This window comes from Mauremys reevesii, linkage group 1 (assembly GCF_016161935.1).
Source record: "Mauremys reevesii isolate NIE-2019 linkage group 1, ASM1616193v1, whole genome shotgun sequence".
NCBI classification, from domain to species: Eukaryota; Metazoa; Chordata; order Testudines; family Geoemydidae; genus Mauremys; species Mauremys reevesii.
In genome coordinates this window covers 79782894-79798678 of record NC_052623.1, presented here as the reverse complement: position 1 = coordinate 79798678, position 15785 = coordinate 79782894, and the positions used below count along the sequence as shown (strand labels likewise).

Sequence of the window (15785 nt, the reverse complement as noted above, 5' to 3'; positions counted from 1 at the left end):
AGATATAGGTTAGACCAGGGGTTCCCAAACTTAGTTTGCGGCTTGTTCAGGTTCAAATTATATGTTCCTTCTCTGGTTTTATGGAGATACCTTTATTGCTTTTTAGATCACAGAATCATAGAATCATAGAAGATTAGGGTTGGAAGAGACCTCATGAGGTCATTTAGTCCAATCCCCTGCTCAAAGCAGGACCAACCCCAACTAAATCATCCCAGCCAGGGCTTTGTCAAGCCGGGCCTTAAAAACCTCTAAGGATGGAGATTCACCACCTCCCTAGGCAACCCATTCCAGTGCTTTACCATCCTCCTAGTGAAATAGTGTTTCCTAATATCCAACCTAGACCGCCCCCACTACAACTTGAGACCATTGCTCCTTCATCTGTCATCTGCCACCACTGAGAACAACCTAGCTCCATCCTCTTTGGAACCCCCTTTCAGGTAGTTGAAGGCTGCTATTAAATCCCCTCCCCCAACTCTTCTCTTCTGCAGACTAAATAAGCCCAGTTCTCTCAGCCTCTCCTCATAAGTCATGTGCCCCAGGCCCCTCACCATTTTCATTGTCCTCTGCTAGACTCTCTCCAATTTGTCCACAAACTTTCTTTAGTGGGGAGCCCCAATCTGGATCAAAATAACAGACTCATGGAGGAAGATTTTCAGCTGGCACAGCTTTTTTTATTTACATGGTCTGAGGATCTGCCCCTGGAAACTGAATCTCTCCCAAACTTTCCTCCCCCACTCTCCAATTATAATTATCTGATTCCCTCTTATATTTAAAAGGGTGAACAAATAGGTTTTCTTTCCTACCAATGTCAGTGGAACTCTTCTGCTCTCTCCTTATTAAAAGGGAGAGAAATTAAATTTGCATTCACCTGATTACTCCAGCTTCCTTTTGCAGTTTATTTTGATTTTTCTGAAGTTCAAAGACAGACGTGTCCGGTGTCCTTTTTTCCCCCTCTCATTTCCCTGAGTTTTGACCTCTTGATTTTCTGATTCTTTTAAAATTATCATCTTGAACAAAAAATAGCTTCCTCTTCCTGTTTGCATAAATATTTTTATTACCCAGAGCTCTTTTTATGTACTTGATCCATTATTTCTAACCAATTTTAATAGTCTGTTCTCCCTAAATTACTAGCTTTTAACATTGATATACTGATATGTTTCTGTTACACTTTGAGAGGGCAAAAAGAAGACAAGAGGAAAGTGGCTGTGATATACAGCATATAACAGTCAACTTTTTAAAAAAGTGTTGACATATCAAGCAAGATATTTGTGTGTGAAAGGCGAGTAATTTGATACAGCCCCAGGAGCTTGCTACATGTAAAAATAAAACATACATTAGTAATGAGTGTATGTAGTGAGGCTTTCCTTGCCTAATATTCATTCATTGAGTTACATTGTCAATAAATGGAAACATAAAATGAATTCCAAAGATTTAGTAGTTTGTTGCATTCTCTGTGGACACATACCAATTGTCCAGGGTTACAACACTTCTAATGCTCTTGGACCAAACAGTCGAAACTTACTCTTAGTATAACTGTTTAGCAAAATTACATTAGTTCATATATACATATATTTAGAAATACCTAAATGGTGCCCACAAAATCAATCCACACAAACAGTAATATGTAAGCACCAAGTAAATATAGGGTAAACCTGGATTATCCAAATTTCAGATTTCTCAAAATTGTTTCTATTCCCTAAATCTGAAGTGTTTATAGGAATCAAATCTCCTTTGTCTGATTCTCCAATAATCAGAGGTTTATGTGTTTAGACATTCAAATAATTGGATTTTACCTGTGTTTAGTTGTGTTTATTTGTATTCCCAATTAACTATTTTTTCTTCTTCTAGTGCATATTTTGGTTCTGAGATAATCATGGTGAAAGACACCATGGAGATAACTAAGACAGACAACAGATATTTCAAGTGTTCAACTCAATGCCTGCCCTTCTAAAAATTTACAGATCCTACCATGCTATAATTTCTTTTTAAATTTACTTATTGATTTGGGTAACCTAGTTCATCAGGCACCCATATCCCATTAATATTGATTACAACTCCTGTGCCAGTTTCAAGAGATGCAGTCATTTTATTACTGTAAATTTAGCAGAAAGTGGCATAAGTGTTCATCTGTGTCTGCAGTGTGAAATCAGATTGCTGCTAACATACACAGCTGAAGCTGAAATAATCCAGAAAAGCCATGAGAAACTTTCAAATGAATAGCTAAATAATATATTTGAAAACAATTAGAGTACATTTCTGTAAACCATTATGTGAAATACTGTAGAAAGTTAACAAAGGACTCTGACTAATGAGTATATTTGTGATCATTTAAATATGAATGTTTTTACCTATAATGGGAACCATTAAAAATCAACATTTATCCAGTTACCATGCTGTGGTGTACAAGAGTGTTTCCCAAAATTCTGAATAGTAAATACCTCCGTAACTGTTCTAAATGTGTTTTCATGATCCACAAAGCATTGCCCATTTCTTGTATAATAGGTTTTGAAATGCATAAGCTTGACAGAATCTTGCCTGCAACAAGATGATACATTTAGTGTTACTTTTGTAATCAATATTGTTAATTTTCTGGTGGCTTTCCCTTTGCATAGTACTGTTTATCCAGGAGTACTGTACCATTATTGATTCATGATTGTGTCATTCACAGATATTGGCTGACCTAGAAAATCATGTACTTTTTAAGGACGATTTGGAATGTCAGAAGCTAATTCTGGAAGCTATGAAATACCATCTTTTACCAGAAAGAAGAACTCTGATGCAAAGTCCAAGGACTAAACCTAGAAAATCTACAGTTGGAACACTATATGCTGTTGGAGGAATGGACAACAACAAAGGTATTAGATTATTGTTGTTTTTTTTCTTTAAACAGGATATGTTTTGCAGCTGTGACTATAATTTGTCTGATGGCAAATAATGAAATAATTTTCTATTCAAAGGTTTTTGGGGTCTAATCCAACCAGAAGTAACTTTTAAGGCTATTGTCTTATAGAAACTCCACTAGTTTTTCGAGGCAAAATGTGGCTATCAGATGGGAATATTCCCTCTCTAACAGATGGGGAATGACTCATTCCCAACAACTGAGTCTTGAAATGCACCTAAATTTATGCTAATAAATATCACATGATATTTGGGATTCCACTGAGTATTCTTTGAGAATTATTTGCCCTAACATCATCAAGATGGGTTCCTCCCCTTTTAAAAGGTACCACTTACAAATCTTTATTTTCTATTTTTTCATTTATGGGGCTAATAGAATGTTATCACCATTTTTACAATACTTAATTTTATGAAGATAAAATTACTTGTTAATTGAGAAAATAAATTGAAGTTCTGCTGTCTTGCCTCATTATAAGTATTATATTTGCCAGGAATCGTTTAATTTAAAGTGGAGAAATTAGAAAGCAATGAAAATCGATGTGGTGAACATTTTAAGAATATTACTTTTGTATCTTTAAAATCAGTAACGGAATCAAAGTGATCTAATTATTTTGAAACTAAGGAAATGATTGCACTAAAATGGTGTTATAGAGGCTTATAATGAGACTTTATAATGAGACAGGCTTTCCTTGCATTTCTAAAGGCTCACTAATGACAAACCCACAGTATCCTTCACTTTCATGCCAGCCTTTAGGCTGAAGATCATATCTTCAGATGTCAGTTCTAGTACAGTCAATAAAGAAAATGTTTAAATATAAGATAAAATATATGCCTTTCACAGTTCACATCTAAACTTTTGGAATGTACATTCACTGTCACAAGTGTATATAATGTAAATAGGACCATTCCTTCAGTACAGATAAGTCACACTTCCATGGGATTGTATGATAAAATGAATCACGCATTATGGCTACTGGTATTCTGTATAGCATTTGAACATTTTCTGTGAAACCCTGGAAGTGTCCAGTTTTTTTAAATAGCTGCACAGCTTCTAATTTCATCGAGTCTATTTTAGTCATATGTAACTCTTCTCCAGTCATATGTAACCCTGTCAGAAGCAACAAGAGTCAGGTTCAGTATCTAGGGGTTCTTAGATTTACAAAACAAAAATGGCTTGACCCTCCCCTCAGAAATCTGAAAAAAGTAAATATTTCTCCTCTATGCCTTTAATAGGCAGTACTTCCCCACTCAGATATACTGAGTATGCATATAACAAAATAAAAGTTTTCTTAAGCGGAGAGGGAGCACTCCTCACTGCTGCTGTCCCCTCTGCGTTATCTTTCACTGGAACACTGTCTCTATACCAGGCCTAAGACTCAGCTCTCTAGACAAACATAGCTCTGATCTCCGCTCTGGTGATCTCTGAGAAGGAACAAAAGGTCTCAACTGAATCTAATCAGTTGTGTCTTTAAGTACTGGAGTGAGAGGTTCAAATAGCATCTAGAACTCTTAAAACAGAATCCTCACCATGCAGTTGGAACACCTGTTCCCACCTCCTCTGACTTTCACTTTGCTACTCTACACTTAGCAAGTGACATTTAAAATTAGGGTGAGTTCTCAATTAGGGCATATTAAGTACAGTTCTACTGCCCTGCAGTCATACAATAAGGATCACAACATTTCATGACCCCTGCAGCCAAGACAAGTGAATTTTAACCCAAAATGATCAGAATTGATCAACCTGGCAAAACAGGTCTACTGATCACCTTAGCAAAGTAGTCCATGCAAGTATGGTTTATAGAGCCCTGTGCAGAAACAAAATTTGTGTCTGCATCCAATCCATGATATGCAGACATGGTCCATGGATATTTGTGGGTATGAAATGGATATCCACAGATTTGCGGGGCTATAATTGCTTCTGAGGTTTTTTCCCCCAATTTATCAATAGATGACAGGAGACAGCTCATTCAGACCACTGGCTTACACATATGGAAAAACACACACACAAAACAATTTTGCCTCATATATAAAAGCACCATCAATAAAGTGTATATTCACAGATTATGAGTGTGCAACAGATTAGAGTTAATCTGGAAAAAATTAATATTAAAGCACTGTTGCTAATGAAGCTTGAGAACTTAAAGTGGGCCAGACGTTGATCATTTGAAAGAAAATAAGCATACATTCTTGTACATCTCCCATGATCTGCATGGTAATCTTCTATGGTATGTTACAAATTTGATATTATGCTAAGGATTCTGATTAGAACTCTGAGGAGATTGGAATGTACAGTACATTATATGGTAAAGTTAAACAAATCAGCAACTTCAGTATAGTCTCCGTCAGCTACTTAAAACTCATCAAGTTATGTTTTATTCATGCCGCCCATGCCATGATTTTTTTTGTTACATATGGGGGCCTTTTTTAATTTTAGAGCCAAATTGCAAGTGCCCCCGCCTCCACTGCAAGATATTATCTCTTTGTTCTGTATATGGGGGTGGAAACCTATCTTTCATCTAATCCCTTGGTCACAAGTCAGTCCTGCACTTTCAGCAGTGTGAACTGAAGGAGTGAGTGTGTGTGTATATACAGGGGAACCAATGTTCTCAAAGCCATGTTATAGAACATATAGCACACTGAGGCCGGGATCCACAATGTGTTTGTCCAAAGTGGAACAGTTTCAACAGGAGACATTGAGGCTAGATTTTGAATGGGGCCCAATCAAGTAGGCATGCTCTGAGCACATCTATTGGGTTGGGCCCCCAGAGGCAAGATAGGCAGGGGAGCTCTTCTTTTTACCTGGTTTGTGGATTACATGGGGCTTAAGCAGAAAACTTTGTGTTGTGCTGTTTAATTTATAACATCTTTATTGCTAAGCGTGTGCCTGGGATTAATAATGGCATTTCCATCCTTTGTGGACAAATTTCTAAACTAAGCCCTGGGAGCCAACAAGGAATCTGAACTGATTCTTGGCTGATGATTGATAGTGGGTCAGTCTAGAGATTAGTAGCACCATTAACATTCAGGGCTTATTTTGGGGGAACTTATGGAATTCAGATGAGGGTGAACCTGCCTATGATTTGAGCTTCCTTGAAATTCAGGTACTTCAGGATGTGGTGTCACTGGTACACTGTGGACTGGTATCATCAATCATCTCCAGTCACTTTGGTATTTGGTAGTAGGAAATCAGAGGCAGCTTTGAAATGATATTTTGAATCTCATCTCTAATTAGGTATTACAAGGTAGGCTTTGATTTTGTGTGTGTGTGTGTGTATATATATATATACACACACATATATATATATATAAATTTGTAACATAGTAACTATCAATTTGCAACATAGTAAATTTGCTATGGATTTATATCCTGCAGTTCCTTTATATATATATATATATAGATCTATCTATCTATCTATCTATCTATCTATCTATATAAATCCATATATATAAAGGAACTGCAGGATATAAATCCACAGCAAATGTAAATTATATATATTTACATTATATATATATATATATATATATATAATATATTATATATATATATTTTACATATATATGTAAAATATATATATATAATATATATTATATATATGTAAAATATATATATATAATTTACATTTGCTGTGGATTTATATCCTGCAGTTCCTTTATATATATGGATTTATATATATCTATATCTATATCTCTCTCTCTCTCTCTCTCTATATCTCTCTCTCTCTCTCTCTCTCTCTATATATATATATATAAAGGAACTGCAGGATATAAATCCACAGCAAATTTATTATGTTGCAAATTGATAGTTTCCTGTTACAAGTGCTCTTCTGGGCAATTCAGAATGTATGTTGATTTCTTGTCATGGAACTTTTAAGGTGTAACCTGTTCCTGCTTAGCTGCCATAGTGCTTGTTGAAGATTTCCTCACTGCTGGAAACTTATCTAATTCTTAGAGCTTGGCTATAAATAACTATTTGGTATGGTGTGGGGATGGCATGAAGCCTAGGTAAGGTACAACTGAGTATCCGTTGGTTTGCTGTACAGACCTGTTTGTTTTGTGTTTATTATGACTACATAAAAGAACATTCAGGAAAAGGTGAAAAAGAGTGGAAGTGGCATCAAGGCATGTAAATGTTCAAGAAGGTTGTGTTTTTTGAACAATTGCTGTGAATTCATAAAGTGACTCTTAACCTTTCATCCGTATGATGATGCTATCAATGTATTTTCACCCTATCAAAGGTTTATGTGTAGAAGACATACTGATCTTTTCTTCCACTTTCCTCATGAAAATATATGAATGGAATAGTGCACTGCTTGTTCACAGATATGTACTTTATAATACCAGCTGTTGTTTTCCTCTAGAAATGAAACTATTATGTAGAAGAATTAGATGTGCTAAGCAAGTTAGCAATTCAGTACCTAGCACATAAGGCAGGAGGTTGGTGCTAGATATTATGAAATTATTTTAAGGTTACATTGGAGATCATATAACAATAGTGTAGTGTGATAAGACAACTTTATTTTGAAATCTCTGCTGCAATTATTTTCTTCCTCATAGGAACAGAATATTAAACCCTATCAGCAAGTGACTGGTATCATGATGTCTTAAACAATAAATCAATATTCCTACAGCACAGAAATAGCTTTACAAAATCAATAGGAGCAAATTTATTTTATGGTAAATGTTTAGCTCTCTAAGTGTACAAAATTTTTCTTTTCTCACAATCTTAATCTAAAATAAAGATTTTTTTCAGGTTTGAATGAAAAGCCCATATTCATGTATGAAACTGAGAAGCAATAGTTTGTCTTTGAAGGAAAATTTAAATTCAATATCATTGGGCACATCAATGTAATCAAAGAAAGCAACATGAATCTTAGGTACATGAATAGGACCAAATTTCATACACCTTAACCACAAATAGTTCCATTGCCTTTTGTGAGTCAGGATAGCAAGATTAAGGCTCATTATTGTCTAGGTTCATGTGAACAGGAGATGCAAGACTGAAATAAATAGGTCTAAGTAGAAGAGGTAGCATGTGTCTCTTTAGAAGAATGAAAATATTGACTTCTTATAGACGTCTTGGAATCCCAAATGCAGAATAATACTTATATGATATATTATGTCAGATTGTATATTGTGAGATTATTATGGGGAAAATATCCTTTCTGAGTAAAAGGATATACTATAAATAATTGAATATTGTTATAGAAAAAACAGAATACTTATTGATCAATCATCAAGTTTTCTAATGTACCTCACTTGTTCCAGAAGGTAGAATACCAAGGGACTCTGCTAAGCAACAGGGGGAAAAAAGTAATACTGTCAGAGGAATTGTGATTGAAATGCATAGATATGTATAACTCTTGGAACTAAAGTTTGGGGTTAGCTCAATCTTTAGTGAATCACAGTCTTGAAGTGAACACAAGGAAAGGCAAACTTAAAAATAACTCAGTCAAGAAACACTCCTATACAAATCAGACCGGTTAATAATGGAGAAAGATAAAAGTTGATCTATTGAAACAATTATTTCAAATTTATGTTTTCACTTAATCTGGTAATCAAACATAAAAACTATCAACAAAATTACTTTTTGATGGGCAAGCATATAAAATGCATTATCAGTGTGTATCAACCTAAGTTAGAAAAAAAGAGTTCTTCCATTACTATCAGTATCGGACAAATATAAAAGTCTTTGATATCAAGTCTGAAGATACCAAACAGGAAAACTTTATACTTTTAGGCTGATATCCTGAAATCACTTTGTACTCAGATCTTACTTAGCAAATTTCCATAGGCAGTATTCTGCCTTTTCTATCACACTTTTAAATTATTAATCCCTTTTCATTTTAAGGTATATTTTTCACTGTAATAATTTTACAGTTGTATTATCTGGCATGACATCATAAGGATTTAATCATGCTCTGAGATTTCAAGGTTTTTTTTAAAAAGGCGGTGTTTTGAATTGTTCTATATCTGAAACATATACTATACTTTTCATTCAGACCTTTTGAACTTGTAACTTTTCTTTTGTATTCATGTAGACAAAATCTGTAAATTATTCTGGGACCAGACAATATTCTGGTCATACTACTCCTTGTAGTCCTTTTGAAGTCTGCTGGGACTGCTTGTCTAACTAAAGTTTTCTTGTTATTACTTCAACTGTAACAGAAGTACAAGTTAACCCTTCTTTAATTTTAGACATATTTCAAAACAAAACATTTCTTGAAGAGAAACAGAAGGTTGAAATGCATTTGAATGAATGCAAAATAGATAAGTTTTAATTCCCTGAAAATGCCAATAATTTACCACAATTTTATGTAATGAATGTTCAGAAAAGTGTTGTAAGATCAATAATACCTTTGCTAAATATCATGTTTTTAAACTGTAACAGAAGATCTCACTTCTCTGTGGGTCAATTATAAAGTGCCTATTCAGGAAGATATTGTGTCAGTTTAATGCAAACAAAAGGAGGATGGTAGAAAAAAGCAGCTTGTTGAACTTCATCTCTCACCTTTCATATAAACGTTTGTTCTGAATGATTTAGAACTCATGTATGGCTCGCTGTACACAGAAGAATGAATACTGTCTAATTTTAATGCATTTTAATCTCCTCTAGATTCACTCTTGTGCTGCTGCTTTTCCATTCAAGCATGGTGGTTGTCTGTCTTGCATGAAGTGGTTATTGATTTGACCTTTCCCTTAATATTTGTATTGAATGTCTGCTTCTCATTCTAGCAGGGTTGTTGTCTAGTGATTAGAGCAGAGCTCTGGAACACAGGACTCCTGGGTCCAGCCTTTGTCAGTGATTTAGGCAAGTGCCCACCCTTTCTGCACCCTAGTCTATCTGTAAAGTAATTGTAATCATATTACATTAGCCTCACAACCACTCTTCTCTAACAAGCACTTTGAGATCCTCAGATGTGTCAGAGAAAAACAGAGTTCTTGCTTTCTGGTTGGGTGCAGCAAAGTCAGATACTTTATTATTTTTAGCAATTGCTTGGAGGTAGAGAGTTAAACAGGTCTCTTCCTGACAAACAATTACAGCAAGCATTTATACCTTTTGTTACAAACAATAATGTGCAACAGCTGCATTTTGTTTATACATAGGTCATATGGATATTTTATTGTTTTTATTAATTTAAACTATAGTTTACATTCCATACTTATTTGACTTAAGTTTGCAACAACTTTTTACACAGTTCTTTTCCACTTGCCTTACACAATTTTTGCTTCTACAAATATTAGGGTTACAACTTAACCTGACAATTGCTCACAGAGGGGACTGTTTGCATTGAAATCTCCTTTAAATCCCTGTCAGTTCTTTTTTTACTTTTACATCCCCCCCTTTTGTGCTTCTAGCACAACTAACATCTTTAAACCTCTATTTGCATTAAGCCTTGGATTTCAGATTTTACATTAAATGCTTCAACCTTAGGGGTTTTGATTGGATGCAATGACAATCCATGATTAGCATGGACATGAAGCGGTATTACTATTATTACATCCTTTACAACAATAACATAATTCTAAACTAAATAACAACAATACAAACAGTAACATTCCCATGGTAATAATATGATGGGGTTGTTGTACAATTTTAGTCACAAAGCATAATACATTATACTTAGTACATAAAGTAGACACTCTATAAGCCAGGGTTTCTCGAACAGGGGGTCGCCATTTGTGTAGGGAAAGCCCCTGGCGGGCTGGGCTGGTATGTTTACCTGTCCCGTCCACGGGTCCGGCCGATCGGTGCTCCGGGCCAATGGGAGCTGCTGGAAGCGGCGACCAGTAAGTCCCTCAGCCCACACTGCTTTCAGCAGCTCCCATTGGCCCGGAGCAGTAATCCGGGGCCAGTGGGAGCCATGATCAGCCAGCCCGGCCCGCCAGGGACTTTCCCTACACAAGCAGCAACCCCTGTTTGAGAAACCCTGCTATAAGCTGTATGAAAGGCATTTTTTTTAACTTGATATATAGTTTAAAGCATATGAAATTGCCCTTATAATTCAGAAATTCTTTGACTCTATGGTAACAGTGAAAGCAAATTTTGAAACTGATTAGGTACTAAACTAATTCAGCTGAAAGGTATTTGAAACCTAAGGGCTACTTGTAAAATGTTATTCGCAGGCTAGTAAATAATATGACTGCCTGCAGCAGTAATGAGTTTAAAATGTATATTACGCAACGTGGTGGCTTCAAGATACACATAGCTATTGTTAGCTTGAAAAAGTAGGTGTCCGGTTAGGGTAGTTCCTTGTCCTTTACCCTTTCATCAAATGTTGTCATGAACAGTGACAAATTTTCCTGGCTTCAGTTTACGTATACACTGAAACTGTGGAGGTTCTAACGGCCAAAATGTCCATTGACTCCCTAACCTCATTCAAATGTTGGGTATTATTCCAGGAGCACTGACTAGAAATTGATTAGGCATACCAGGTAGTTTAATTTCCCAAATATCTTGGTGAATTACCCAATCCCACATGCATCCTCCCCATGGACCCCGGCAGGATTCGGTATGTGGGAACCCACACACCCCTAACTGGTCCATATGCTTGGAAGGAGCACTGTGAACGTCCACACTTCCACCTAGAAAATCTCCAGGTATGTCTTTATACCCACAGATCAGATGGTACTCTTGAAGTGTCTGTAATGGCAGTGGGCCACGAGTTGTGCTCTAGATAACTCCAAATGGCCATTAACTGGTCACTCAGGAAATTTTGAATTTCTGAACATGCTAGATCCTATTGCAATGCTTTCCCAGCCTAAGTGATATTCAATACCATCTCTGTCAGTAACTTTTAAGGGTAGAAATAACATGTAACTCACCAACTCCAGCCTGTACTTGAGTTAGCTGCACTCCAGAAATAAGGCCAGTAGCCATTTTTATTTGCCCTCATTTTTTATTATGTTCTTGGCTTTTAAAAATATTTCAAATTGCTGCTGTGCTATTGGCCCCATCCCATGGGGATTCAGTCAAGTCCCCCTTCTTTTTAGAGGAAATAACCCAGATCTTCTGTTGCGCTAATTTAATGGCAGCCCCCCGTGAACAATTTGGGTATGTGGAGGTGATCTGAAAAATGGATAAGGGCAATGTAAATTTGACAGTCCCTAGTGTATTAATGACAGTCCATTGATATTTTAATACTTTTTTTGATGTATTACTATACTACATTTGTTGATTGTACACCTTTATGTACTTTTGGGGGTCATTAATATTAATGGAATAAGAGGGGGTATATTGTAATAAGGTACAGGTTACATTATTAATTACTGGAATAGTTTTTTTACAGGTCAAATTTCCAGTGGCAGAACAAACTCTTTGGGTATTTGTTTGATTATTTACTAATTGAGTGACTAAATAACAATAACGGCCCTTTTTATGTAACATATTGCAAACTTCAGGAACAGCCATCATATTTACTTTGCTCTAGAACCCATTAATTTTAATTACAGAATTTTGAGGTTTATTTGTAGTGATATCATATATTTTTATTTTTACCGATTTATTTGTTTTTTACTTAATTATTTGCTTATACAACCTATTCTGAACCTTAAAGAATAATTTTTTTGAACAAAAGTTTAATAAATCACTAAGATGTGAAGACCTTGGACAATGGTTTTCATTAGTATTTACAGTATTGTTTGTATTGGGGTAAATTACAGTGGTGGGGTCAAAGGTCAAGGGGCAGGCGGGGGTAATTTTTTGTGGTACCAAGGTGCTTTTGATAGTCATTATTTGGAAGCCAATTAGGGAGAGCAGTGCATGCTGAAGGTACTCATCCAAAAACACAGGGTGCCGCCTGTAGAATAAATCCCAAAATCCAATTAATACCACATTCCCAAGCATGGGTCCCACAAGTTTTTTTCTGCCAGTGTATAATTCTTTTTTTTTTTAAACTAGGGTTAGTTTTTAATGTGTTTTGTAATTAGGAATTCCTGAACTTTGACAATTTCAGTGGAACGAGTATATATATATATATATATATATATATACTCGACAATTTGTCAATATAATTGACAATTTCAGTGGAACGAGTATATATATATATATATATACTCGTTCCACTGAAATTGTCAAAGTTCAGGAATTCCTAATTACAAAACACATTAAAAACTAACCCTAGTTTAAAAAAAAAAGAATATAGATATATATAGATAGATAGATAGATAGATATTTTGAAGCAATTGTGGCTTAGCATTATACAGGGGAGAGGTTACCAGCACATCACCCTGTAGTGCTTTGTTTTTTGTAGCAAATACTGAATACAGCTTAGCTCTGTCAGTGGACAGGGAGAGGTTATCAGCACATCATCTTGTCCTTTTCTCCTGCTGTTTAGAAGAAGGAAAAGAAATACCAAAAGAAGAGACAGGCTGATCAATAGTAGGAGTGGAATTATCTCGAGGCGCAGGGGGCTTTTTTGCAGTGGGAAGCATGGGTCCAGGCAGTCAGTGGTGTTGGTAGTTAGCAGGACTTGGTAAGGGCCTTTCCAATGTGGAGCCAGAGCAGTCTTTCACTGATGGACCTTACCTAGATTCAGTCTTTTGGTTTCAATAGATGGCCGGGCTGCTAGGGTCTTTAGGTAACACTTCTTTTACCTGTGAGAAAAGAAACCTGACACATTTCATTAATGCCTGGCAGTGTTTGCAGATTTTACAGCTGCTTGGGCACATTCAAGCGCCCCCCCCCCTTTTGTTGGTTCGAGCCAAGTCCCAGCCATGAGCAGTGTCCTTGAATGGGACCAGAGTCTTATCTCTGGACTGTTTTGGTTTTTTTTGTTTGTTTTTTTTGTTTTTGGCTTTTTAACCTCCAAAGGAAACTTCTACTTTTCACTCACACACCTTTTTTTTCGCAATGAACACATACATATTGCCATTATACAGTACTTTAGTCTTATTATTTAATGTATGCTACATTCACCCTTCCAGTAAAATGACTTGATTAACAAGCTTTGGAGCAACAAGCCAGGACAAGCACACCCACTTTTGAGGAGTTTACTCGGTATAACCTCTGGTGTCCAATAGCTTTCGTAAATCCCCAGCTCTCTGGCTAGAAATTTGAGGTAGCCAAAAGGATTTCATGTGCAATATGGGTAGTGGTTTAACCTTTCATGTCCTTGCTTCCAAAGACTGTTGGTATGCAAAATTTTAACAACATTTTTTAATTAAAAGATCTGGCCAATGAAGTCTTTTTTTTTTCCTTAAGCAAATGTATTAGACTTTAGTATATTATATTTTTAATATATTATTTAAACATTTTGTATTCCAAATTGAATAAAACAATTATTTGCATTTTGATTTAACCTTTTTATTTAATTTTGAACTAGACTGTTCTATGAAAATATTAAACACAACAATTTTGGCCACAAGACAAATACCACAAGACGGGGCCTAGAACACAGAACATCATTTCTATTGTGCCAGTAAATGCATGGTATGTTGATTGCTCTTTAGCTGGCATCAGGTTTTTTTGGTTTTTTTGAAAGACAAAAGGAATATAGGTCTACCCCTTCTGGGGCAGTCAGTTATTGCTTAAAACATTTTATTTTTTATACAAATACCCTTATTAATTGACGGCAAAACAGAGGAATTACCCATATTTTTTTGTATTTGATTTATAGGCAGCCCATGTTTCAATGGCTTTTATTTTTATTATTTAGGTAATTTGCATTAACACAGACATTCTTGGCTTGCTTTTGGATCAAAGTTATCAGCTGCTTAGAGACCCCGTCTCAAAAGGACACAATTAACTTTTAACTTTTGCTTTTAAACACCCAGCGATCTGAAAAAGACAACACAACCTGTTGTGGCTACCTTTGGAGTTCTAATATGATTTTATTTAAATAGCATGGTAGGTTTGCATTTTTTTTTTTACTTTTGCTACAATATACACTGCACACGTTCTGGGGAAAATGCACATTTCCTTCATAATTTAACATCTACAACACTAGTCACATTAATTTTTTACACAAGTGTAACTGATTTTTATTGTGCTTACAAAATCTCCATGCACCCCCAGTAAAGTGACAGCTCAACCACACAGAGCCAGGGGCACTGTTCTTTTTTTTTTTTTTACCAGATTTTTTATTTTCTATTTTGTTACCCAAAAACAAATTTAATTTTTTTTATTTGTTTTGGCTTTGGCTACCTGCTGGAGACACAACCTTTGATCTTTATTTAAAACATTTTACATTTTGTAAAGCATTAAGTCACCTTAAGGATTAAATGCTAAATACCACATTAAACAACACTAGTTTCCTGTGTTTGGCAAAAGTATTCGCGGTTTTGCAACTTTAAAAAAATTCCAATTCATTTTAAACTTATAAAGCACAGATTGTACACAGCAGGAGTGTTCTTCAGCAAATTCGACTAACTTATTTATAGTCGAATGATTTCACTTAAATAACCTTTTGCCTGGATTACTTACAGACATTCCTACCAAGTTTTACTGCTTGATTTTTTTCAGCAACTACAGAGTTAACATATTTTTTTGTTGCTTGCCTGCTTTTTGGGCCCAATTATTATTATTTTTTTGTTGAACCGTTTCTTCCCATGGGCTCAGGCTTGTTTCATTATCAATTTAGCAAAGAGGGTGGGCTTTTTGACTAGCCTCTACCCTTCCTGTTTTTTTTTTTAACAATATTACTTACATGGGTCACCCAAATTATTCTCTGTGAGGTTTGCCACCTGGACAGAATGCATAGCCAATTGGCATTTAACTGTTCAATTTTCTCTCTAGCTGTCAGGTACACATCTTTTTCCTTATTCCCCAACTCCTTTATTTTCCAATCCTGCTATGACCAGGGATAAAGCCACCTGCCACCCTTCCCCGTCAACTGGAGTGGAGAGAGGACTGCTAACCCCTCTCCGGTTCCCAGACCTACTGCGGCTGA

At 35.7% G+C, this 15785-nt stretch overlaps 1 protein-coding gene across 2 annotated transcripts in view; it reads left to right on the top strand.

Annotated features, from left to right (window-relative positions):
- KLHL1 (kelch like family member 1) overlaps positions 1 to 15785 on the top strand; it is a 408883-nt gene that overhangs the window by 293755 nt on the left and 99343 nt on the right. For both annotated transcript variants that reach the window (XM_039487597.1, XM_039487589.1), the window contains one exon: positions 2669 to 2855. In XM_039487597.1, the coding sequence (XP_039343531.1) occupies positions 2669 to 2855 (187 nt within the window). The remainder of the gene's footprint in view (positions 1 to 2668; positions 2856 to 15785) is intronic.